Below are 23,734 nucleotides of genomic sequence, written 5' to 3'. Positions count from 1 at the left end.
CCCTGCCCCTGCCGAACTGCCGCCAAACCGCCGCCGAGAGGGACATTCGGCCACGGTAAGTCCCATCACGGGGGGGGGGTGGGGGGCCGGCAGAGAATTTCCCCACCGATTTTGGGGGGCCGAATGCATTGGCATTCGGCCTCCCGAAGATTCGGGGAGAAATTCTCTGCCATTCCTATGCAGGTGTCTTCAACTGCTTCCAGCACTCCTTTTGTGCTAGGGTTCACTAGCACCTAAAAACTATTGCTTTTCATCCCCAGATTTTGTAGTGACTTTCACCATTACATACATTTTGTCAGTTCTAGTTCAGTCCACAGTGCCATCACACCTCAGGGACTGCACTGCACCAATGTACCTTCAGTCAATTTCTTGGTGAGTCTGTCTCTGTCATTTTCGACAGCGCACTGCATAAATTCTTTGTGGGCATTTGCAGTCAAGTACTGAAAGTCCATCTCAATCCTATGTACCAATTCTGCACTGATGGGGGAGGGGGGACACCTAGATGCTAACTTACAACTACTCTTGAAGGAAATGAGTACACACTGAGAGTCAGTTTCTTTGCATCTCCTTAAGTGCGCCGGAGGAGGATGCCAACTCAGCTAGTTTTTCATTGGTCTTGGATATTGCTTTTCCCATAGAGGAGACTTGTGTGGCTTCCACAGGTGCCAAGGCTGAGAGCTGGTATGTTTTAATACTTTTACTCAGCTAGTATTGTTTCAGATGCTTCTGAATGGTCTCACTCCTGTAAATGCTCCCACCCACATTCTTTTGTGACTGGGGGCAGGGGTTGGCATTTGAGTACTTTGTGAAAACAATCTGACTATGTCGGGAGACCTGAAACATGCTCCACACCTAACCAAGAGCTGGCCATTTCGATGAAAGTGTTTGCAGTTGTCATCTTTTGGATGGTGCTTGATTAATTGGGAGGCTGGTTTCATAACACCTGGTGACCTGACACTCCAGATGTGGCTGGCTTGGACACGGTGCTTTCAGCATCTCCGACGGCATTGTGCGCTTCCCCAGTTTTCTCCTGACAGTCGGCAGAGTCAGGGACATCTGGGAGTACAGGTGGCGGAGCAGGAGGCCTTGCAGTGGTATCTGCAAGCGCTAGAGGTTGATCAGCAGGCGCAGATGGGAGCTTAGCTCGACTGGCATGGTGGCAGGGGGTGCATGAGTCATGTCAGCTGGCAAAGCCGCCGCAGGTAGGGGTGGGGGTGGTGCATTATGGGAGGGTACAAGCCAGTGTGGCAGGGAGCTTGGTTTTGCACCAGCAGCCTTGCGCTGATGTTTTTTTGTTTTTTTCATTCTATGATTTTCCAAAATGAATTCTTACATAGGAATGATATGCAGGAGATTAACTACTGACAGACCATATGGGTTGAAAGAAAGCTGAATAACTGTTTTTTTCCCATTTGCCTAAATGTATTCTTCCAGACACAGACCTTGTTCTTGTCCTAGCCCTCAAGAAACTCTTTCCAAAAGCAAAGCGGTTTAGTGAAGGCTGGGCTCCACTCTCGCTATGCAACCTGTGCTCCAAGTCCTGTCTCCAGCAGCTGCAGTTCTCCTCAGCAGCCCTTAAACTGACTTCTTCCATCTCAGACCTTCAGCCAAATGTAGCCTGGGTAATACAGTTCTCTCTAGTCCCTTTCAACAGGCAGCTCAATCCAGGACAGACCAACTCTACTGCCAGCAGCTACAGTACGGGACACATGTCTCTATTGTGCCATCCTCCAGTTCTCATAGTCCTTTGGGGTCTTGATGTTCCTGTTTGTCAGTATTAATTCTTCACCCTTCCAAAGAACTGTAGAATCCTTGGAGATCTCTCATATCATATGACTGGACTTCCAGAAGCACAGCCAGGCCTCACAGACTGAGCTTGGCCAAAGAGAGCAAGTAGTGATGTCAGAGAATTCCACAATGGATCTCGGTGAGGCCGAATGCCAGTGCATTTGGCCCCCCGAAATCCATCGCGGAACGAAGCCCCTGCCCCCCCAACCCACGAAAGGTGCGCGGGATGAACTCCCCACTGCCTCCAACCCACAAAAGTCACGCGAAATGGAGCACATACCTGCTCCCGTCCGCGTTGCTTTGCGAAAGGCATCCGTCCTGCAGCCACCATTCTCCTCCTCTTCATAGCCGTGATAGGCTACATAAATACTTACGTAGCCTATATTGGCTAACGCAGGGATGCCATTTGTGTCCCTGCAGAGTCCATGATAGGTTATGTAAGTATTTACATAGCCTATCACGGCAGGGGGGAAAAAACCCAGCGTATGGCGGCTATGATAGGCTATGTACGTATTTACATAGCCTATCATGGCAGGGGGGAAAAAACCCAGCGTATGCAAATGGTGGTAGCTGCCGCCATTTGCATACACTGGGTTTTTTTTTCCCTTGCCATGATAGGCTACATAAATACTTACGTAGCCTATCATGGCTAAATACAGGGACGTAAATGGACTGTGTTATTACAGGAAGACTTCCAGGAGCAGCAGAGAGCTAAAATACTGCCATGCAATCTTGAATACCACTTCTACACATAATTCAGGAGAGCAACCAATGCCCCATCAGACCTAATCATGGCTATAACAAACTGTCTAAAATGCTTCAGCTATTGGTATTATTTTATTACATGGCGCGTAACTTTCATTGCAGTGTGATCAGCCAGTCTCGATAAGAACTCATCTCATCTCACCACAATCCATGTTTTTACTGAAGGCTTAAATAGTTTATTTTTCTGGTGTCTACAATGCAATTGTGCTACCACAGTATTTTCCCCAAAGTAATGTGTTTGTTTTAATACTTACTTCTGTTAGCAAAATAGATAGACTATTTCAGAGGTTTGAGTGCATTTGGATCGATCGGAATTTCCCCACCCTCACTCTGCCGATGATACTTTGCCAAAGTTAAGAAGTGCCTTTTGATGAATGCTTGTCTTTTTGAACATAACACAGCTTCCCCAGTCTCCTCCCTTCCCTGCCCCGGGACTTCCCCCCTTTTCCCCATCTCCGTGCTCCATTTCTGAGTGCAGAGACATAGCCAGAACTACACTTGCTACAAGGGGGAGGGAGGAACACCATTTCTGAAGTCATTTCTGTTTCTGAAGTTAGATCCCAGAAATGGAACAATCCTATGACCCCCAAGACGCTGTCTAGGGGCATAGGATTGCTCTCTAAATTAGCTGAATCCTGTTTGAAAGCCTTTTCAGTTGGTGTCCAGTTCTAGTCTATATAACAGGATCATTGTAAGGATTCCTTGGACAATGTATATGAAGCAGAGGCAAAAACTGTAAATCACTTTACAAATGCAAACTCTTCTTTACTTGGTATTAAAGCAGCTGGCTGATCATCTCCTTTCCTAGGCAGATCCTTGGTTAACACCTTCAGATGGATGGCTGATGTTTCTTCAAAGGGAGCTAATGGTTAGCAGAAAATTGTGGGTTCCTCTGTGTTTTTTATTGAGAAATCCATCAGAGTGGTTTGTGAAAGTGACAGCCCTGGAGCTAACACTAGGGTGACAGACATTAGATGACTGTGAAAAAAGTCAGGCAGGAAGAGGAAAGTGCGAAGGGGCTGAAGGATGTCACTCCTCTCCCTCAGGCCCTCATATGGGATGACAGAACTTCTACTTTCAACAAATTCTTCTTGGATCTACCTATATCCCAATGAACTGTATATTGTACATAAAATATTTTCTTATTTAAATTTTAGTTAAGTCTCCGGTGCCCTCTGATCCAGAGGAAACCAAGAACAGGAAGTACTACCTAGAAATTCATCACATATGAGGAAAAGTGGGGAAAGCGTAATAGTTGTTGTTGTTCAGTCGTTAAGTCATGTCCGACTCTTCGTGTCCCCATGGACCATAGCACACCAGGCCTTCCTGTCCTGCGCTCTCTCCCGGAGTGTGCTCAAGTTCATATTCATTGCCTCGGTGATGCTATCTAGCCATCTCCTCCTCTGCCGTCCCCTTCTCCTTTTGCCTTCAATCTTTCCCAGCATCAGGGTCTTTTCCAGGGAGTTTTCTCTTCGCATTAGGTGGCCAAAATATTTGAGCTTCAGCTTCAGTATCCGTCCTTCCAATGAGCACTCAGGGTTGATTTCCTTTAGGATAGACCGATTTGACCTCCTTTCAGTCCAGGGGACACATAAGAGTCTTCTCCAGCACCACAGTTCGAAAGCATCAATTCTTCGGCACTCAGCCTTCCTCTCACAGCCATACGTTGCTACTGGGAAAACCATAGCTTTGATTATGCAGACCTTTGTCAGAAAGGTGATGTCTCTGCTTCTTACTATGCTGTCTAGGTTTGCCACAGCTTTCCTCCCAAGTAGCAAGCGTCTTTTAATTTCATGGCTACAGTCACCATCTGCGGTGATCTTGGAGCCCAAGAAAATAAGATCTCTCACTGCTTCCATTTCTTCCCCTTCTATATGCCAGGACGTGATGGGGCCAGATGCCATGATTTTCATTTTTTTTAATGTTGAGTTTCAAACCAGCTTTTGCACTCTCCACTTTCACCCTCAACAAGAGGCTCTTGAGATCCTCTTCGCTTTCTGCCATTAGGGTGGTATCGTCTGCGTATCTGAGTTTGTTGATAATTCTCCCAGCAATCTTAATTCCGACATGTGATTCATCCAACCCGGCATTTCTCATGATGTACTCTGCATATAAGTTAAATAAGCAGGGCGACAATATGCAGCCTTGTCGTAATACTTTCCCAATTTTGAACCAATCGGTTGTTCCATGTCTGGTTCTTACTGTTGCTTCTTGACCCTCGTACAGGTTTCTGAGGAGACAGGTAAGGTGGTCTGGTACTCCCATCTCTTACCTGTAGCATCTAAAATGCTTCAGGTATTGTGATCTTTTTATGACTTGGTGTGTATCTTTCATTACAGTGTGATGTCAAAGAACTACCAGCATAACTTAGCCTTGGTTTTCGCTGTAAAGGAGATCAACGAAAATCCCACCATCCTGATTAATATCACACTTGGGTTTCGCATCCATGAGAGCTTCTACAACCCACAGATGACCTACATGGGCACCCTTAGTCTGCTTTCTACAATGCAGAGATTTCATCCCAACTACAAGTGTGACGTGCGGAACAATCTGATAGCCATCATTGGGGGAATTTACTCTCTCATCTCTCTTGAGACAAGCACAATCTTGGAGACTTACAAGGTTCCACAGGTAGGTTTGTAGACCTGAGCTGGCTTCTTCATCCCAAAATGGCAGAAATAACCCATGGTTCAACCAACAACCCATGGTTCAACAACAGCCCACACTCAATCACTGAGTGTGGATTAGCATGTTGTGCAAACCCAGTCAGAGTTTAGGTAGAGATCTAGGGTGTGACTGTGAGAGAAAAAGGGATGGGGAAATGGCTGGCAGAGTGAGAGCGAAGAGAAGAGAAGAGGAATACGTTTTTGTTGGCTCAGAAAACTGCACTCAAAGAAGTTATTTTGTGTGTTGAGACTCAGATGTCACCTTGTGCTCACAAAGGACAAGTAAAAGCCATTTACTTGTCCTTTGGGGCTAGCCAGGCCAGTGGCAGCCTTATGGCCATTGACCCCCTTCCCCATAGATTTACCGGTCCAGGCAGACAAGATAGGCACTCAGTGTTCCCACAAGGCAAAAGAAGTAGTCTGTGTTTAATTGGTATTTGGATGAGAGGGAAGCCAAGGCAAAGAAAAGCAAGTGTTGACATTTGGCATCTGACCACTGTGAATCCTATAGGTGCCAGTTTTCTCTGGTGTTTGACCACTGTGCCCCAGAGAGAAGAGAAAATTAGGCAGACAATGAGTATTTGGCAGCAGTACACATCCATGCATAGACACAAGTCCTGCTCTTCTCCTCTTCACTGCAACCACATGAAAAACCACAATCAATCTCTTTCAGGATCCCTCCAAAATCCCTCCTCTCTGAATCGTCGCAACACTTTTGTGTCCCCCCCCACTCAATTAAATCATAGAAGCACACAACCCAATTCCCCAGGTTGCTTAAGATGGCTCCACCATCACCACAGCTAGCTTCCACTCCCCACCCAGGTGCTGATGCAGGGTCTGCTTTGCTTTCCTGTGTCCCCATCACCTGCTGCTCTCTGAATGGTCATTTGGGAGGGGGGCTGGCACTTAGACACCAAAGACCAACCCTAGCTGCACCACAGCCCCGGAATCTAATCAGAACCGTCCCTGAAACACAGAACTCTATAGCACAAAACCCAAAATGTCAAGAATGCACACCTTGTAATTTCAGTGTCTTGCATTCAGGTTTTCTACTATTTCCCCAAGGAATACTCCATGCCAAATTTAATCAGATTTTCCAAAACCAAATCTGAAAATGAATGTCTTTGTTTTCACAGTCATTGTTCTCATTTCTTTTGTACATTTGTTTTACCTTAAAGTGCAATACAAATGACGATACACTCATGTCATCATTTGTTTTTGAAATGAATGCACATTTCATCCTGTGGCATATACTGTAATGTTCATTAGCTTAGGCTGGTGAGCAAATTACAATATCTCCCAGAGAAAAAATAGCCTGGCCACTGTTATCCATCCATTACTATCCTCTAGGACGGGATACTATAATACATGATGTGCAAGACTACCTTTGAAGACTTTGCACAGTACAGATTGCAGCATCGAGGTTTCTCATTGGGACTGGGAAAGGTCATGCTAAATATATCTTGCCAGTTCCTTTTCTTGTGATTATTACTTGTATTTATATTCATGAGATGCCAATCAATAAAAGAAGCCAGCAAACAATGTAAAATCAAGAGAATATGTATATGAAGCAGACGCAAGCACTGTAAATCACTTTACAAATGCAAACTCTTCTTTACTTGGTATTAAAGCAGCTGGCTGATCATCTCCTTTCGTAGGCAGATCCTTGGTTAACACCTTCAGATGGATAGCTGATGTTTCTTCAATGGGAGCTAATGGTTAGCAGATAATTGTGGATTCTTTTGTACATTCGTTTTACCTTATAGTGCAATACAGATGATGATACACTCATTTCATCATTTGTTTTTGAAATGAATGCACATTTCATCCTGTGGCATACACAGTAAAGTTCATTAGCTTAGGCTGGTGAGCAAACTACAATATCTCCTAGAGAAAAAAAATAGCCTGGCCACTGTTATCCATCCATTACTAACCTCTATTTATATTTATTTGTATTTATATTCATGAGATGCCAATCAATAAAAGGTGGCGGCAAACAATATAAAATCAAGAGAACACACAGCCAGCACAATAAAAAGCAGCACAAATGGCAACATAATATAATACAGCAGAAATGAAGAGCTAAGACCCCTTAATAAATGCAGACCCTCGAACCTCAGAAAGTGTCATGGGGATTGAATATCATAGATTAAAAGCCTGGGGAGCAGAAATGAGAACAGCAAAAGTCTTAACCTGTAACTGAAAGTAATACAATTTTGTTAGGAGGTGATCTTCCCTTGGGAAGGCACTACATACCCAGGTGGCATCTCCAAGAACGTTCCTCTCCCTAGTGGCCAGCCTACAAAGCTCTGGAAAAGGGGACAGGCAAACCCAGGCCTCATTGGCCATGGGTAAGCACATAAGGGAATCCGTGTTTCATGAAATCCCAAGACACCGGGCCATGAAGAGCTGCGTAGGTCAAACCAGCACTTTGGGCTCCGAGGTGAGCAGGAAACCAGAGCAGATGAGTCAGGGCTATTGTAATACATTCCAATCACCTGCTCCTCAATAGCTGCATTAACTGTCAATCTGTTTTCAGGTCCAATTAATGGTAAAAGCACCTATCTATAGAGACCTTCATGCCTTAAAGACCGAGAAGCTAAAGAACTGAGGGTCTGTAACATAAGCTTGCCAAAATACTGTCTCTCTCCCTAATTTCCCTAACTGAAATTAGAAAGGGTGGGCCAGAGAGAAGAGCTTTTCTGTCAAGTCACCTGGTTTATACAATCTCCCCCGCCGTCCCACCCTGCCCTTGCTAAAGGGAGGGACACCTGGAGCCAACTCTACTATCATTTTGGTTCCAGGTGAACATGTTTTGATTTGCCCCAGCCAGGACTGCTGGGGGCAGGGGGAGCAAAGGGGGCAGTTTGTCCTGGGCCCCAATGCAGCAGCCCCCTCCCCAGACAAGAGCTATTTTATTTTATTTTATTTTAACAAAATGCACGCTATTCACATGAGCCAAGGGAAGGAGAGCATTTTTTTAAACAAAAACAAACAAACAAACAAACATGCTTGCACATCCTCAGAACATTCCTGCTGCTCCAGGGCCTTTTCCTGGCCCAGAAAGGCTTTGGAGTCTACCTGGTGCCCAGCACCATGCAGGACTAGCCCCCCTAATTGATAGGGGAAACGCCACAAAAAATGGCGTTAGCGTGAGCTGGCCAATCAAAGATGGACCCTCCCCTCCACAAGGGGCGGGTGGTTTGGGATCATAGGGGCAGGGATGCACAGAGGAAGGAGGCTGGCTGGCCGGCCAGTAAATGGAGTAGGTGGCTGGCCGGCCAGTAAATGGAGGTGGCTGGCTGGCCAATGAGTGGCCAATCAGAGCCACTGTGGGTGTGTTGGGGGGTCCCAGCCCAGTTGAATGGAGTGGGTGGAGTGACTGAGGCACAGCATCTGCTTTATTTCCATTCTACCCTTCTTCACGTGTAGAAAGTGGAGGGGGGAGGGGGGAGGGGGGAGGGGGGAGAGAGAGAGAGAGAGAGAGAGAGAGAGAGAGAGAGAGAGAGAGCGAGCAGACCATCACTATTTATTTTTTCATAGTTATACTGTCATGTTCTTCATTTAAAAATCTTTCCAGTCTCTGTTGTGGGTGTCTAGAAAAATCCATAGGTGGTGCTGGGTTGTAAACTGCAACAATAATCTTTGTACCCATCCTGTTTACACCATCTCTCTCTCTCTCTCTCCCACCCCCAACCCCCTGCCCCAGTACTCAAAAACAATCTTTAAGTGGCCTCTGCTATAAAAAGTTACTATACTGGATAAATTGGGGTGGAGATGGGCTGGGTGATCGGAACTGGTTTTGAATTGGGGCCTTTTTTGTCTTCCATTATACTTGCCTTAAGTAATTAATGGGCCTCCATTCTGTGGTGCGAGGCATTGCTTCTCAGTCTGTTTTTACTCTTTCCCTTCTTTTGGTGGTGCAAAGTAATGCCTGAGACCATATATTTCTAACCAAGTTCCTCATGGTGTGTATTTGCTGATTTGCTGTCTTCAAAAAAATTATTATTTTCAACCCTGTGATTATGTAACCATACTCAGCACTGACTTCAATTGCCTGCAGCCTCAGTTTTCCTGTGTGTGAAATGGGTTCCCCCCTCCCCCCACTTTCCTCCAGTCATAGATAAGCTGCCTTAGAACACATATTCCTGGCTAAATTCCTCTTTTTTCTGCTTGAAGATAGATAGGTAGATAGGTAGGTAGATAGGTAGGTAGATAGGTAGGTAGGTAGGTAGATAGGTAGGTAGATAGGTAGGTAGATAGATAGATAGATAGATAGATAGATAGATAGATAGATAGATAGATAGATAGATAGATAGATATAGATAGATGGATGGATGGATGGATGCTATAGTTGTTTGAGAAGCTGGGAATTTTTAATGGGATTTATGGTCTTTCAAGTATATACATATTTTCAAAAGGATTGTAATTTTGGTGTGTGATAGCCCCCCCTTCAATTCCATTGCCCCAGGCCCCCAGATTCCTCTGGGTGGCCCTGGTCCAAGCATTCCAGCAGGACTGATGCAAGATAGAGGGGATGCCACTCCCTTTCCCTGTACCGTGTCCCCCTTCCCTTTGCCACCACTGTGTTGGGTCTATGGGTCACTTGCAGGAGTTCATGCAGGTCTTGCAGGAGCTCAGCTGGGTCTCACAAGAGTTCCGAGGGGGCAGAGATGGGGGTGGGGAGAGAAGTGGAGTGGTGCAAATTCCTGCTATTCCCGCTCCATCCCTGATAGAGATGTCACACCCTGCTTCATGGGTGAGCCAGCCCTGCATTCCAGAAAGGAATGTGAATTGTCTAGCTAAACAAGTTTGGTCCACTTCATTGAATTGTTTCTCAGCTGTAATTGTTTACATTTCTATGAACTTCATTTATCTAAAACTTAACCTGTGGTTTTTGAGTTCTAGCCCACATTTATCCATGAAGCTTTTTATCCATATGATTTCAGCTCACTTCTGGCCCTTTTTCCCTAGCATGGAGGGACAAATTGTGATTCCATTCTTAATACCAGATAGTCCCAAATGAGGCTCATCAGTACATTGGGATTGCCCAGTTACTTGTCCATCCATAAAATACATCTGCCTTCTCTTTCAGCTCACTACAGGACCTTTTTCCCCAGCATGGGGTGACAAATCTCTATTCTGGTATTTATACCAGATGGTCCCAAACAATGCTCATCAGTACCAAGGGATTGTCCAGTTACTTGTGCAATTCAACTGGACATGGATTGGGCTCTTTACTGTGGATAATATCCATGGAGAACGTCGTTTGCAGAAATTACTGCCAATGCTTTCACAGGGAGGCATCTGTGTTGCCTTTATAGAAAAATTCCAAGACTTCGAAAAACATGGTGAAAAGGCAGGGTTGTTGTATAATGAATGGGGAGAAAATTCAGCTTTCATGGAAACCAAAGCCAATGTGTTTCTTGCTGATACCGCACATACATCTATATTTAAAATAAGCTTGTTCCTTCAAAGGGCTGTGCTGGACTCACCTATAAATAAGGTATGGATTATGACCACATATTGGGATTTCACAGAAAGCACCGCAGTAGCACATCATGACATACAGTCCCTCCATGGGATGCTATCCTTTGCAATTCACTCAAAGGAACCGTTAGGATTCAGGCAATGTCTTCAGAGTGTAAATCCTTCCTGGGCAAAAGAAGATGGCTTTATGAAGGTATTCTGGGAGAAGACCTTCAACTGTTCATTGAAAAGTCCCTTTGAGAGTGGAGTATTCCAGAAAGACTGCAGTGGAGAGGAGAAACTGGAGAGCCTCCCTGGAACTTTCTTTGAAATGGGTATGACTGGTTACAGCTACAATGTGTACAATGCTGCCTTTGCTGTGGCACATGCTCTACATTTCATGCATGTCTCAAGATCCAAACAGAAATTACGGGGGTCTGGAAGAAAGCTGGAGCCATGGAACGTGCTTACATGGGAGGTATTTTCAATCAAAAGCACATCTCTTATTTTGGGGGATAGGGAAGTGGCTGTGGAGATGGTAAGCCTGTACCAGATGTATTCTGTCATCTAGACATTAAAAGCCACAAAAGCTACATGTGTACCTCTTCCCAGCTTCTCAATGGAGCCTTTCTTAAAGGCACAGTATATGAGTTATTAGCGTTAAGGGTTAGGGGAAAGAGAGATCATGTCACTCATTGCCTCCTCGCAGGGAAAAGGTAATATCCTAAACCACACAAAAACCACCAAATGGTAGAGGCTATAGGAAAGTGTGTGCGTGTGAGTGTGTGAGTGTGTGTGTGTGTGTGTGTTAAACATCAATTCTAATATAAAATTTAAAAACCAAAGTTTTTATAAAATATTACAAACAGATTAAAGAGATCTATGAACACGTATGGAATAGGGGCATTACAAAATTTGTATAGCCTGGTATAGATACCAATTATAATAACAGGTATGTAGGGTATACTTGAGGACTGTTTATATATGTTTTTAACCTTGTTTGTAATATTTTATTTAAACTTTGTTTTTATTTTTATATTAGAGTTGTCTGCATATTTAACACACCCGTATGTGTGATGTATGTGTGTGTATACACACACACGCGCACGCACATCCTTTCCAATAACCTATACTGTTTGATGACTCATTGTCTCCTCTCCATTTCTGTGAGTAACGTATTTTTCTGGAGGATCACAAAACAGAATGGAGAAGGAGGACATGCCTCAACCCCCAGTTACCCAAAATGGTCTGCCACAAATCTCTTTTTTCTACATAGTTAGGAACTGGGGCAGAAAACCCCAGTTTCCCTCAAAGGAAAGATTCTGCATCTGTCCAGACACAGAACTTAAAGCATTTAGGAAGCAAGAGTGAGACATATCCAAAATAAGCTCCACATATCTAAGATAGCTACTTGTCAATGTAATTGTGAGAATACTTGGTTGTCCATTAGTATCTTTTCCTCTTTGAATTTAGCTCCATCCCTTTCTAAGGAGCATCTTATTCAACAACAGCGCAGGAGAGATGATACAGTTTGATGAAAATGGAGATACAGTCACAGGATTTGATGTTACAAACTGGATAATTTTCCCCAATCAGTCTTTTGTGAGAGTTAAAGTGGGAATGTTCAGTCCAGTAGCCCCTCCTGGAAAAAGGTTAACAGTCCATGATAAAAGCATTGTGTGGCCCAGGATGTTTGACCAGGTGAGACAGAAGAAAGCATGCAAGATGTAGCAGGAATTGTTTGTTTAAACTTATTTGACATCATCTGTCATGTTCAACATACATAGGTGGGGTACAACAATAGAACTACAAAGGAATTAAAGTGGTGTGGGAGTTCCCCTTTAGCTTAGGCACACACAGAGAGAAGTTCCACAGTATAAGCCTCAAAATTGTGTTGCTTCTACCAGTGACACCAGTTCAGCTGGAAACCAAGCATCTGTATTCTTCCTTATGAGTAGGGATGCATGACAGTCTTACCTGGCTCCGTTCCGGGGCATCCATGGTGGGGGGGAGGCACTCCATTCCTCCCCCCAAAATCCTCCCCCGCCGGCTCCACTCCACAGTGGCTCTGCAGAGCCGCTGGCCGGGGCCGGCCGCAGCCGGTGTTCTGGCCGCAGCCAGGCTGCTGCGGCTGCAAATGGCATCCGTCTTAGCGGCTGCCATTTGCCTCCTTGCAGTAAGCCATGATAGGCATAGTGCAAGTATTTACGTAGCCTAACATGGCAAAAGGCAGGGACACAAATGGCAAAGAGCAGGTAGCAAATGGGGTAGCGACCGCCATTTCCACCCATGCTCTTTACTGCGATAGGCTACGTAAATACTATGTAAATACTATGTCAACAAAGCCAGCCATTCAAATGGTGGCCACAGCAGCCTGGCAGTGACCGGGAGACAAGCCGGAGCTGCTGCTGCTGCCGCCACCACCAACGCTGCCAGGTAAGCTCCATCCCAAGGGGATTCCGTGGGGTGGCGGGGTGGGAGGCCGTTCCGCCATGGATTCCAGGGCACTGTATTCTAAAGAATCCGGCCTCACTGAAGTCCGTGGCGGAATTCTCTGACATCCCTACTTATGAGGTCTAGAAGTTAGGGATGGCAGAGAATTTCTCCACGAATCTTCAGGAGGCCGAGCGCCGAGGCATTCGGCCCCCCGAAAGTGTTGGGGAAATTCTCCGCTGGCCCCCCACCCCCCCCCCAGGATGGGACTTAACTTCAGCGAATGTCCCTCTCGGCGGCGGGTCCCAGCGGCGGTTCGGCCGGGTTTCGTCAAGAGTAGGGGCAGTGGCCGGTCTCCTGACCGGCTGCCGCCGCTGCCATTACAAAATAAAAAAGTAAAAACAAACAAACAAACACTCACCCATGATAGGCTACGTGACGATTTACGTAGCCTATCACAGCTAGATTTCCAAAGTCAGCTGTGATAGGCTATGTAAATCATCACGTAGCCTATCACGGGTGACTTTTGAAAAAAAATTGCTTACGTAAATGGCGGCGGCCCATGGGCGCCGCCATTTGCGTTCCTTATTTTGGCACGTCTAGTCTACGTAAAGATTTGCGTAGACTACGGCGAAAATAAGGGCAACACAAAGAGAGTTCCCTTATTTTCGCCATAGTCTACATAAATCTTTACGTAGACTAGACGTGCCAAAATAAGGAACGCAAATGGCGGCGCCCATGGGCCGCCGCCATTTGCGTACGCGTTTTTTTTTTCTTCCCAAAGTCACCCGTGATAGGCTACATGACGATTAACGTAGACTATCATGGCTGACTTTGGAAATCTAGCCATGATAAGCTACATTAATCGTTACATAGCCTATCACAGGGTTTGTTTTGTTTTGTTTTGTTTTACTTTTTCTTTCGCGGCCGGGGAGACGGGGTGCTTCTCCCCGGCCTGAATTTCGGCCAGGTGAGGCGGGGCGCCTCCCCCCCGGCCTGAATTTCGGCCGGGTGAGGCGGGGCACCTCCGGCCCCAGCCTGAATTTTGGCCAGGTGAGGTGGGACGCCTCCCCCCCCTCGCCTGAACTTCGGGGGGAGAAGCGAAGCACCTCCCCCACCACGAAGCCAAGGTGCGAAAAGGTAAGTGACTTTCGTACATCCCTACTACAATTGTACAGGCATTCAAATCAATCTGAAAAATTGCCACTGGTACAGCCTGTTAAATAGTGCTTAAGTTGAGCACATTTTAGGGATGTACGAAAACATGTATCTGTTTCGTCCGGGGCATCTGCGGTGGGGGGTAGGCGTGACGTCCCTTCCCCCAAAATCCTCCCAGGCTGGCTTTGGCCTACGGCAACTGGGTGGAGCCACCAGCTGGGTTCATCCACAGCCGGGCATCCAGCTGGGGCAGGTCTGTGGACACAAATGGTGGCCGGTGTAGCGGCCGCCATTTGCATCCCTTCTCTGAGCTGTGACAGGCTGCGTAAATATTTACGTAGCCTATCACAGCTCAGACTGGGGACGCAAATGGCATAGCGGCCGCCATTTGCATCCCCGCTTTTGCCGTGATAGGCTACGTAAATATTCACGTAGCCTATCACGGCTCAGAGGAGGGACACAAATGGTGTAGCAGCCATCATTTGCGTCCCTGCTCTGAGCCGTGATAGGCTACATAGATACTTACGTAGCCTATCACGGTTTGGCAGGGATGCAAATGGCGGCCGGCGTAGCGGCTGCCATTTGTGGCTGCAGCCTGGCAGCGGGTGAAGCCGCTGCTGCCGCCACCGCCACTGGAGCCGCAGCCAGGTAGGCTCCGTTCCGGAGGATTTTACTTGGTGGTGGGGCGGGTTGCTCCCTTCCGCCACGGATTGCAGGGGGGCAAATTCACTAGAATCTATGCCAGAATTCTCCTACACCTTAAATAGTGCTTAAGATGGGCACGTTTATACTTTTTTCTCCAACTCCAGCATGGCTTATCATTAGGGATGTACAAAAGTCACCGTTTCGCGTATCTGCTTCGCGGTGGTGGGGAGGCATGCCTTCCCTCACCCCGGAATCCTTGATGGGGGGGAGACACTCCATCCCTCCCTGCGGAATCCTGCCCAGCTGGCTCCGCTCCGTGGGGATTCTGTACGGGGACATACGGCTGCTGGGCAGCAGGGATGCAAATGGCAGTGGCGGTAGCCACCGCCGTTTGCGTCCCTGTACTTAACAGTGATAGGCTACATAAATATTTACGTAGCCTATCACGGCAAAGTAAAAAAAAACGCGTACGCAAATGGCGGCGGCTACAGCGGCCGCCATCGCTATTTTTCGCCGTTCTAGCCTACATAAATATTTATGTAGGCTAGAACAGCTATAAATAGCGAACGTAAATGGCGGCCTCCATATCTGCCATTTGCGTTCGCTGCGCCCAGCTGCAGCCAGCCAGGAGATCAGCTGCCCCCGTCCCTGCCTCCGCCGCAACTGCTGCTCCCGCCATCGCCCCCGCCAATGCTGCACCTGCCGCACCTTCCGCCGCCGCCCATCGCCACTGCCCCTGCCTCCTCCACCGCCGCACCTTCTTCCACACCCGCCGCCACACCTTCCGCCACCACTGCTGCGGTGCCACCACTGCCGCACCGCCACCGAAGCTGCCGCTGAATCCGCCACAGGTAAGCTTCATCCCGGGGAGTTCCGCAGGGTGGGTTGGGGGGCAGAATAAAATATTCTTTTATAAAATAAAAGACCTTATTCTTGCTTGTTGGAGAGGTATGCCTTTCAGTGGTTTGGCAATGCTCTGAGCAGTTGTTCAAAAAATATTAAGGTTTTTTCTGTCCCATTATAGACAATGGCGTCAAATGCTGGCAAAGCTGTGTCATACATGCTCAGTGTCATCCTGAAGCTAGAATGCTGAAAGTACCTCAGTGCTGTCAAATGGTTTTGCAAGGAAATCGATGTCTGTCCAGAAGGATGGCCTGTTTTCAATCATGAGATTAGGCCATGTTGTCCTGTCTAATGCAATGCAACCACCTGGGATAGTACTATATGTTATCTAGAGGCGGCTCGGCCCTTTTCTCAGGGCCAGGTGCCATCCCTGTTAATTGGGGAGTGACAACAACTGGGTTTGGTGGGGAGTTCCAGCCTCTTGGATGCAAGGGCCATCCAGCCAGGGGATGAACCAGTGCTTGGCTAGAGGAAAATCTGCCCTGGGTTGCCAGGGCTGGACTTTAAAAGAGGGCTTAGGCAGAGGCATGGTGTCTCCCTTCGTCCTGCTGGTTCTGGACCTCCTGACAGCTGGGTACTATCCTGGGAGAGCCATACTTAGATATGTTAAGGATATGCCAGACAGCTTTATTATTTCATTTGGGTGTGTGTTGATAAAGCTCTCTGTGTATATTTAATCAATTTGGCCCTGTATGCTCTTCTGCAACTTGCTACTTCCATTCCTCCCCTTCCCTCTACCCCTTTATTTTTACCTTCATAAACCTTTATCCTACCTTTAGCTGGTGTGATTTTCTCATGCTAGGGATCCTAGCATGAGGGGTGCTTAGGGGACTTTAAAACTGTGCTCCCCCCTGCTGTGGTTGGAATCTGAATCAGGCCACCTGGACTGCACTTTATATTAGGGATGTCAGAGAATTTCGCCACGAATCTTGGGGAGGCTGAATTGGTGGTGAAACGGTCTGCCCCCCCCGCCCCCCACCCAGGACGGGACTTACCTTGGGCGAATCTCCCTGGAGGCGGCGGCTCCATCGGCTGCAGCGGCCGGTCTTCCGACTGGCTGCCGCCACCGCCATTTCCAGTATAAAAAAAAAACAAAGCAAAAAAACGTGATAGGCTACATAAATGTTTACATAGCCTATCATGGCTGAGTAAAAAAAAAAAAACTGCACGTACGCAAATGGTGGCGCCACCTTTTGCATTCCTTATTTTGGCATGTCTAGTCTATGTAAACATTTAAGTTTTAAGTTTTGTTTTTGTTTTTTTATTCAGCCGTGATAGGCTACGTAGCTACATTTACGTAGCCTATCACGGCTGACTGCAGCCGGACATCCGGCCCCTGGGCAGCAGGGACACAAATGGTGGCTGCCGTAGCCACCGCCGTTTGCATCCCTGTATTTCACCATGATAGGCTACGTAAATATTTACGTAGCCTATCACGGCAAAAAAAAAAAAACCCATACACAAATGCTGGCTGCTACGGTGGCCGCCTTTTGCTTTCCTTATTTTTTGCCGTTTTACTCTACGTAAATATTTACTTAGACTACTACAGCGGAAAAAAAGGGGGGAATGCAAATAGCGTAGTGGGCGCTACTTGTGTTCCTTTCTGATTTGCCGTTTTAGCCTACGTAAATATTTATGTAGATTAAAATGGCAAAAAATAAGCAACGCAAATGGCGGCCGCCAGAGCCGCCGCCATTTGCGTACGCGGTTTTGTTTTTGTTTTTTACCCCAGACATGATAGGCTACACAAGTCTTTACATAGACTATCACGTCTAGGTAAAAAACAAAAAAGACAAGACTGCAAATGGCAGCAGCAGCAGCCGGTCGGAAGACCAGCCGCCACCGCCACCGCCGCCGCCACCGAAGCCGCCTCTGAGCCTTCGCCATCCAGAACCTTCCGGCCCAAGTAAGTCTCATGCCGGTGGGGATCCACGGGGGGTGAGGGGGGTGTCAGGCTGTTCCACCATGGACTTCGGGAGGCCGAATGCCAGTGTATTCAGCCTCACTGAAATCCGTGGTGAAATTCTCCGCCTTCCCTATTGGACAGAGAGCTTACATTGGGCAGAGAGCTTACATATGTGCCCATGTACCCCTGCCCACATCAGGCCTCCACACCATCAGGTAAAGCAGGAAGAGGGCTTCAGATTCAAACAGATGGCTCCTAAGTCCTCTAATAACTCCAGATACATTTTGTCAAAACCCACCCACCTCTCTCACTCTCTCTCTCTTTCTCTCTCTCTCACACACACACACACAGACACTGACACTTTTCAAGCTCAGGCTTCCTTAAAGAACCTTTAAATATTAACCCTCAAAGGCTCTCTCCTTCCTTGTACTGCTGATGCATGTGCGCTGTCACAAGTATATATGTGCCATTATCACTTTGTCACTTGCAAATCATAGGTTGTTTTGTGCAGGTTCTGTTGGCTTTTTAAAAAAATAGTCAAAATAGAGATAGGGTGGCAAAACAGGGAGGTCACACATAGACTCAGACGCAAGAGTCATGACTCAATTTGCATCTAAGTCTATGGGCACATCCTGCCAATCGCCATTTTTTATTTTTATTTTTAAAGAAAACATATGGCAATCGGCAGTGACAGGGAGGAGGCGAATGGCTCTGGCTGGCAAGAAGCAGCTGAGTGCTGTTCCACCTCCAATCCTCCTGGAGCAGAAGTAAGTGGTCCCGATCCGCATCGGATTTCTCTGACATCCCTTATTTTGACGGTGATTTAAATACTTTTGTATGTCATCTGCTTAGAGATTTTATTATATCAAATGGTATACAATTATTATCAATCAATCAGTAAAATCTACCCCATTTGGAACACCATGTTTCTTTATATGCAAAAGAGAAATGGCACCTATCAAAATCTATTTTTCTCAGTCCTAACCATTCTCCACTGATGTTTCTGTTTTGTTAGGTGCTGCCCATTTCTGCATGTAATGACAACTGCCATCCTGGTTACATCAGGAAAAAGAAGGAAGGGGAGCCTTTTTGCTGTTATGATTGTGCCCCATGTCCTCAAGGGAAGATTTCTAATCAGAACGGTAGGAGTCAAGCATACTACATATCATATCATATCATATCATATCCAGCAAAACAGATATAATGAAAATGAGCATGGCCTTTGGTCTGGAAGGAGTAGGAACACATTACTGGCCCTTGAATATCAGGCTAGAGGTACAACACTTCTTACAGAAGGATGGAAACCTCTCTTTTTTATGCAGGCCTAGTTATGCTTGGTCACACATTTTGACACTCTAAACATTGGATTGCTGTTGGTTTGTTTTAGTTGGAATTCTCCTTCAAAAGTAAAGGAAAGTACTAGTCCCCTATCCTCAGCACTGGTTAGGCCTCATCTGGAGTACTGTATTCCGTTCTGGGTGCCACACTTTAAGAAGGATGCAGACAAACTGGAGAGGGTTCAGAGGAGGACAACAAAGGAATCAGGGGACTGGAAAGAAAGCCCTGAGGAGAGATTGAAAGAACTAGGCATGTTTAGCCTTGAGAAGAGAAGACTAAGGGGAGATGTGATAGAGCTCTTCAAGTCCTTGAAAGGTTGTCACAGAGAGAGAGGGCAGGATCTCTTCCCAACCATCCCAGAGTGCAGGCCATGGAAGAATGGGCTGAAGTGACAGGAAGCCAGATTCTGGCTGAACATCAGGAAAATGTCCTGACTGTTAGAGCAATGAGACAATGGAACCAATTACTTAGGGAGGTAGTGGGGTCTCCCACACTGGAGACATTCAAAATGGAGCTGGACAGCCATCTATCAGGGATGCTTTGACTTAGATTCCTGCATTGAGCAGGGGGTTGGACTCGACGGTCTTATAGGCCCCTTCCAACCCTACTATTCTATGATTCTATGAAGGAAGAAAGAAGTATTTATAAGCAGCTGCTGACAAAGAACATGGTAATGTGTCATCAAATAAAGTTGCATGCTTTGGATCATGATAGCTGTTTCTGAATCTATGTCAGTCACAAAATTCTAACTTCTCTATGTTTAAATGTTTTCTCAAACAAGAAAGAAAGAAAGAAAGAAAGAGAGAGAGAGAGAAAGAAGGAAGGAAGGAAGGAAGGAAGGAAAGAAAGAAAGAAAGAAAGAAAGAAAGAAAGAAAGAAAGAAAGCAAGCATTCTTTATAGAAAGCTAGATGCCAGGAAGAATGAATATAGTGTCTGCGAAAATTTTACTATATACAGTTCTAATGGATGGATGATAGACAGACAGACAGACAGACAGATTGTTCTACGTTTCTGAGGAGCTCGACTGGAGAAGATTCATGGGGCCAGAATGACTAAAAATGTTCCATAATAGTCAGTGGCAAAGTTTTCAGGCCCATCTTCTGTTATGGAATTTAAAGAAAATCCAATGAATTTAAAGAAAATCCATGGAGTTGGTTGGAGAAGGTAACTTATCCGTATTCACCCCCTCTAGCTAGAAGGAGGGCACAAGCTTGGTGTGAATGGGTAAAAGTACAAGAACATTTGGGACACAAAAAGAAGGATGCATCCAAGGATTATATCTCCTGTCTGGAGATCTGATGTGGAAAAGGCAGGGTTGCTATTGCAGTGTTTTCTCCAACTATGTTCAGCCTGCCTATTTGTAAATAAACTCAAATATTGCAAAATTCCATAATCCTCCAGTGCCTGCCTTCCAATAGAAAACCCAGGTAAACACAACACCCAAGACCAGCCCTACCATCAGGTTCGGTAAGCCACCTGCCTCAGGTGGCAAATGGAGATGGGTGGTGAAATGACCATGCCCTGCCAACTTCCCCCACAACTGCCTGCCCAACTCAGGTTCAGCCACCACTGACATCTTACTTTAGAGTGGAGTTCCAGCTTCTGTCATATTGGGTATTGCATTTCAGAGGATTTGAAATGGCAGTTGTCCTCTGCTTTGACTGACACTCTGGAATAGAGTGGGAGCTAAGATTCTACAATAGGATTCTGTGGCTGCTACTGCCAGAATCGAAGATGGTAGGGTGGAAGATGTTAAAAATGACTGGTAGTTTCAACAGGGGCAGGTGCACAGGTGGCAGCCTGATGGGAAAGTCTTTGTTTGCTTAAGTCAGGCAGTGGCATGGCACGTGCTGAGGCCGACTGTGCCGCTAGAGATTGTCAGGGTGTGTGTGTGCGTGTGGTTTCCAGGTGAGATTCCCGTCAGATTTAAACACAGAGGTCCTGGCTCACAGTTCATGCATTACATGATACACCACAAAGCACCATGTTCTAGGGATGTACGAAAGTCACTTACCTTTTCGCAGTTGGATTTGCGGTGGGGGGCAGGCGCTCCGTCCCTCCCCCTGGAATCATCTGTGGGCCGGCTCCGCTCCGCAGTGGCTCCACAGGTCCACTGGCCAGGGCCTTCCGCAGCCGGAATTCCAGCCGCGGATGGGCTGCTGGAGACACAAATGGCGGCCACCGTAGCAGCCGCCATTTGCCTCCAGCTAAGCTGCTGTGATAGGCTATGTAAGTATTTACGTAGCCTATCACGGCAAGCCAAAAAAAAAGATGAAAAACAGCGTACGCTAATGGCGGTGGCTATGGCAGCTGCCGTTTGCGTTCCCTATTTTTAGCCATTTTAGCCTACATAAATATTTACGTAGGCTATTACAGCGAGAAAAAGGAGAACGTAAATAGCGTAGTGGGCACTATTTGGGTTCCTTTTTTTTTTTTTTTTTTACCATAATAGCTTACGTAAATATTTACATAGGCTAAAACAGCAGGGAAAAAAGGAATGCAAATGGCGCCCACTACGCTATTTGCATTCCCCTTTTTTCACCGTAATAGCCTACGTAAATCTTTGCGTACGCTGTTGTTGTTGTTTTTTTGGCTTGCCGTGATAGGCTAAGTAAATACTTACGTAGCCTATCACGGCTATGATGAAGAAGCGAATGGCGGCCGCAAGGTAAGTAATGCGGACGGCAAGGTAACGCGGACGGCAGCAGCTAAGTGCTCCATTTTGCGTGCCTTTCGTGGGTTGGGGGGGCGGGGGCCTCATTCCACCACAGATTTCGGGGAGTCGAATGCACTCACCGAGATCCGTGGTATTCGATCTCACCGAGATCCGTGGCGGAATTCTCTGACATCCCTACCATGTGCTCTCTCATATTAAAGGCTTATTTTGTTATATATATCTTTGCTTTCTAGATATAGATTAATGCAGATGTATGTGGGCAGTGCTGTCTGATAAGTACAGGATCTTTGAATTATTCTACACTGTTGCTTTAAGGTCTCTGCCATCTTGCTAGATGGCAGCTCTCTATCACTGATATAAAAGCACTGTTTTTTCCTTCCAGATATGGATTACTGCATTGAATGTTCAGGACTTCACTATTCCAATCTAGAACAAAATCAATGCATTCCCAAGGTTATAAGCTATCTCTCCTATCAGGAACCCTTGGGGATCACTTTGGCTTTGACTGCTGTTGCTCTTGCTCTGACCACAGGTTTGGTCCTTGGAACCTTTGTGAAGCACCAGGACACTCCCATCGTAAGAGCCAACAACCAGAGCCTCACCTACATCCTGCTCATCTCCCTCCTTCTTTGCTTTCTCTGCTCATTACTGTTCATTGGAGAGCCAAAGCAGATTGCCTGCCTCCTCCGGCAAACAGCTTTTGGCATCATCCTCTTGGTTGCTCTTTCTGCTCTTTTGGCAAAAACCATTACTGTGGTTCTGGCTTTTATGGCCACCAAGCCAGGATCCAGAATGAGGAAATGGATCGGAAAAAGGGTTGAAAATTTGATAATCAGTTCCTGCTCCTTTATTCAAGCAGGAATTTGCATAATTTGGCTAAGTACATTTCCTCCATTCCCAGATATGGACAGTCATTCACTGAATAGAGACATTATAGCAGAATGTAATGAAGGTTCTACCATCATGTTCTACTCCGTTGTGGGCTACATGGGCTTTCTGGCCATTGTCAGCTTCACAGTAGCTTTCTCAGCCAGGAAGTTGCCAGACAGTTTCAATGAGGCCAAATTTATCACTTTCAGCATGTTGGTCTTTTGTAGTGTTTGGCTCTCCTTTGTTCCAGCCTATCTGAGCACCAAAGGGAAATATTTAGTGGCTGTGGAGATCTTCTCTATCCTAACTTCCAGCGCTGGCATACTTTCTTGCATCTTTTTTCCCAAATGCTACATCCTTTTGTTCAGGCCTGAACTGAACATCAGAGGGCAAATAACAAGGGCAAAATGAATGTGAAAGACAGTGAAAGACTGTCAAAATCAGTAGTTTCACCTCAAAATGTGTGTATTAAATGGAGTAGCATTCAAAGTCAATAAAAGGGTGGGAAAAGCAGTACTGGGGTCCAATCTCAAATGCAATAGAATGATCTCAGTACGAATCCAAAGCAAACCATTCAACATCACAGTAATTCAAGTCTGTGCCCCAACTAGGGATGGCGGAGAATTCCACCACAGATTCCAGTGAGGCGGGATTCTGTAGAATCCGCCCCCCTGGAATCCATGGTGGAATGGCCTCCTGCTCCCCCACCCCCCACCACGGAATCCCCCGGGACAGCACTTACCTGGAGCTGATGCGACGGATTCGGCAGTGGCGTTTCCGGCAGTGGCGACTGGTCCCCTGGCCGGCTGCTGCCGGGCTGCTATGGCCGCCATTGCCATCCTTCGAGCTGTACTAGGTTTTGTAAGAATTCACGTAGCCTATCACGGTTAACCCCCCCCCCAAAAAAAAACAGCATACGCTAATGGCGGCAGCTACGGCAGCCGGCATTTGTGTTCTATATTTTTCGCCGTTCTAGCCTACGTAAATATTTACGTAGGCAATTACAGCGGGAAAAATAGGGAACGGCAAATAGCGTAGTGGGCGCAAAAAATACGAACGCAAATGGCAGCCCCTGTAGCCGCCACCATTTGAGTATGCTGGGTTTTTTTTGGGGG

At 46.5% G+C, this 23,734-nt stretch overlaps 1 protein-coding gene across 1 annotated transcript; it reads left to right on the top strand.

The window, feature by feature from the left end:
• Window positions 1-1,177: 1,177 nt before the first annotated feature.
• LOC146341745 (vomeronasal type-2 receptor 26-like) lies at window positions 1,178-23,030 on the top strand. Its single transcript, XM_084807647.1, has 8 exons — window positions 1,178-1,202; window positions 1,435-1,622; window positions 4,945-5,184; window positions 7,480-7,662; window positions 9,832-9,978; window positions 12,162-12,389; window positions 18,749-18,875; window positions 22,132-23,030. The coding sequence occupies exons 1-8, from the start codon at window positions 1,178-1,180 to the stop codon at window positions 23,028-23,030; spliced, it is 2,037 nt and encodes a 678-aa protein (XP_084663773.1).
• The last annotated feature ends 704 nt before the right edge of the window (window positions 23,031-23,734 follow it).

This window comes from Heloderma suspectum, chromosome 6 (assembly GCF_057233095.1).
Source record: "Heloderma suspectum isolate Gila_16-S chromosome 6, 16-S_ref, whole genome shotgun sequence".
Taxonomy (NCBI): domain Eukaryota; kingdom Metazoa; phylum Chordata; class Lepidosauria; order Squamata; family Helodermatidae; genus Heloderma; species Heloderma suspectum.
Note: the sequence above shows the minus strand (reverse complement) of the source record. Positions and strands in the feature narration are given on the sequence as shown.

Excerpts from the sequence above, each read along its gene's own strand:
- LOC146341745 (XM_084807647.1), top strand. The coding sequence starts at position 1,178 with ATGTCAGCTGGCAAAGCCGCCGCAG. Across the intron at positions 1,623-4,944 it reads TTCAGCCAAATGTAGCCTGG|GAGATCAACGAAAATCCCAC; the intron begins GTAATACAGTTC and ends TTCGCTGTAAAG. Across the intron at positions 5,185-7,479 it reads AGACTTACAAGGTTCCACAG|GTGGCATCTCCAAGAACGTT; the intron begins GTAGGTTTGTAG and ends CTACATACCCAG.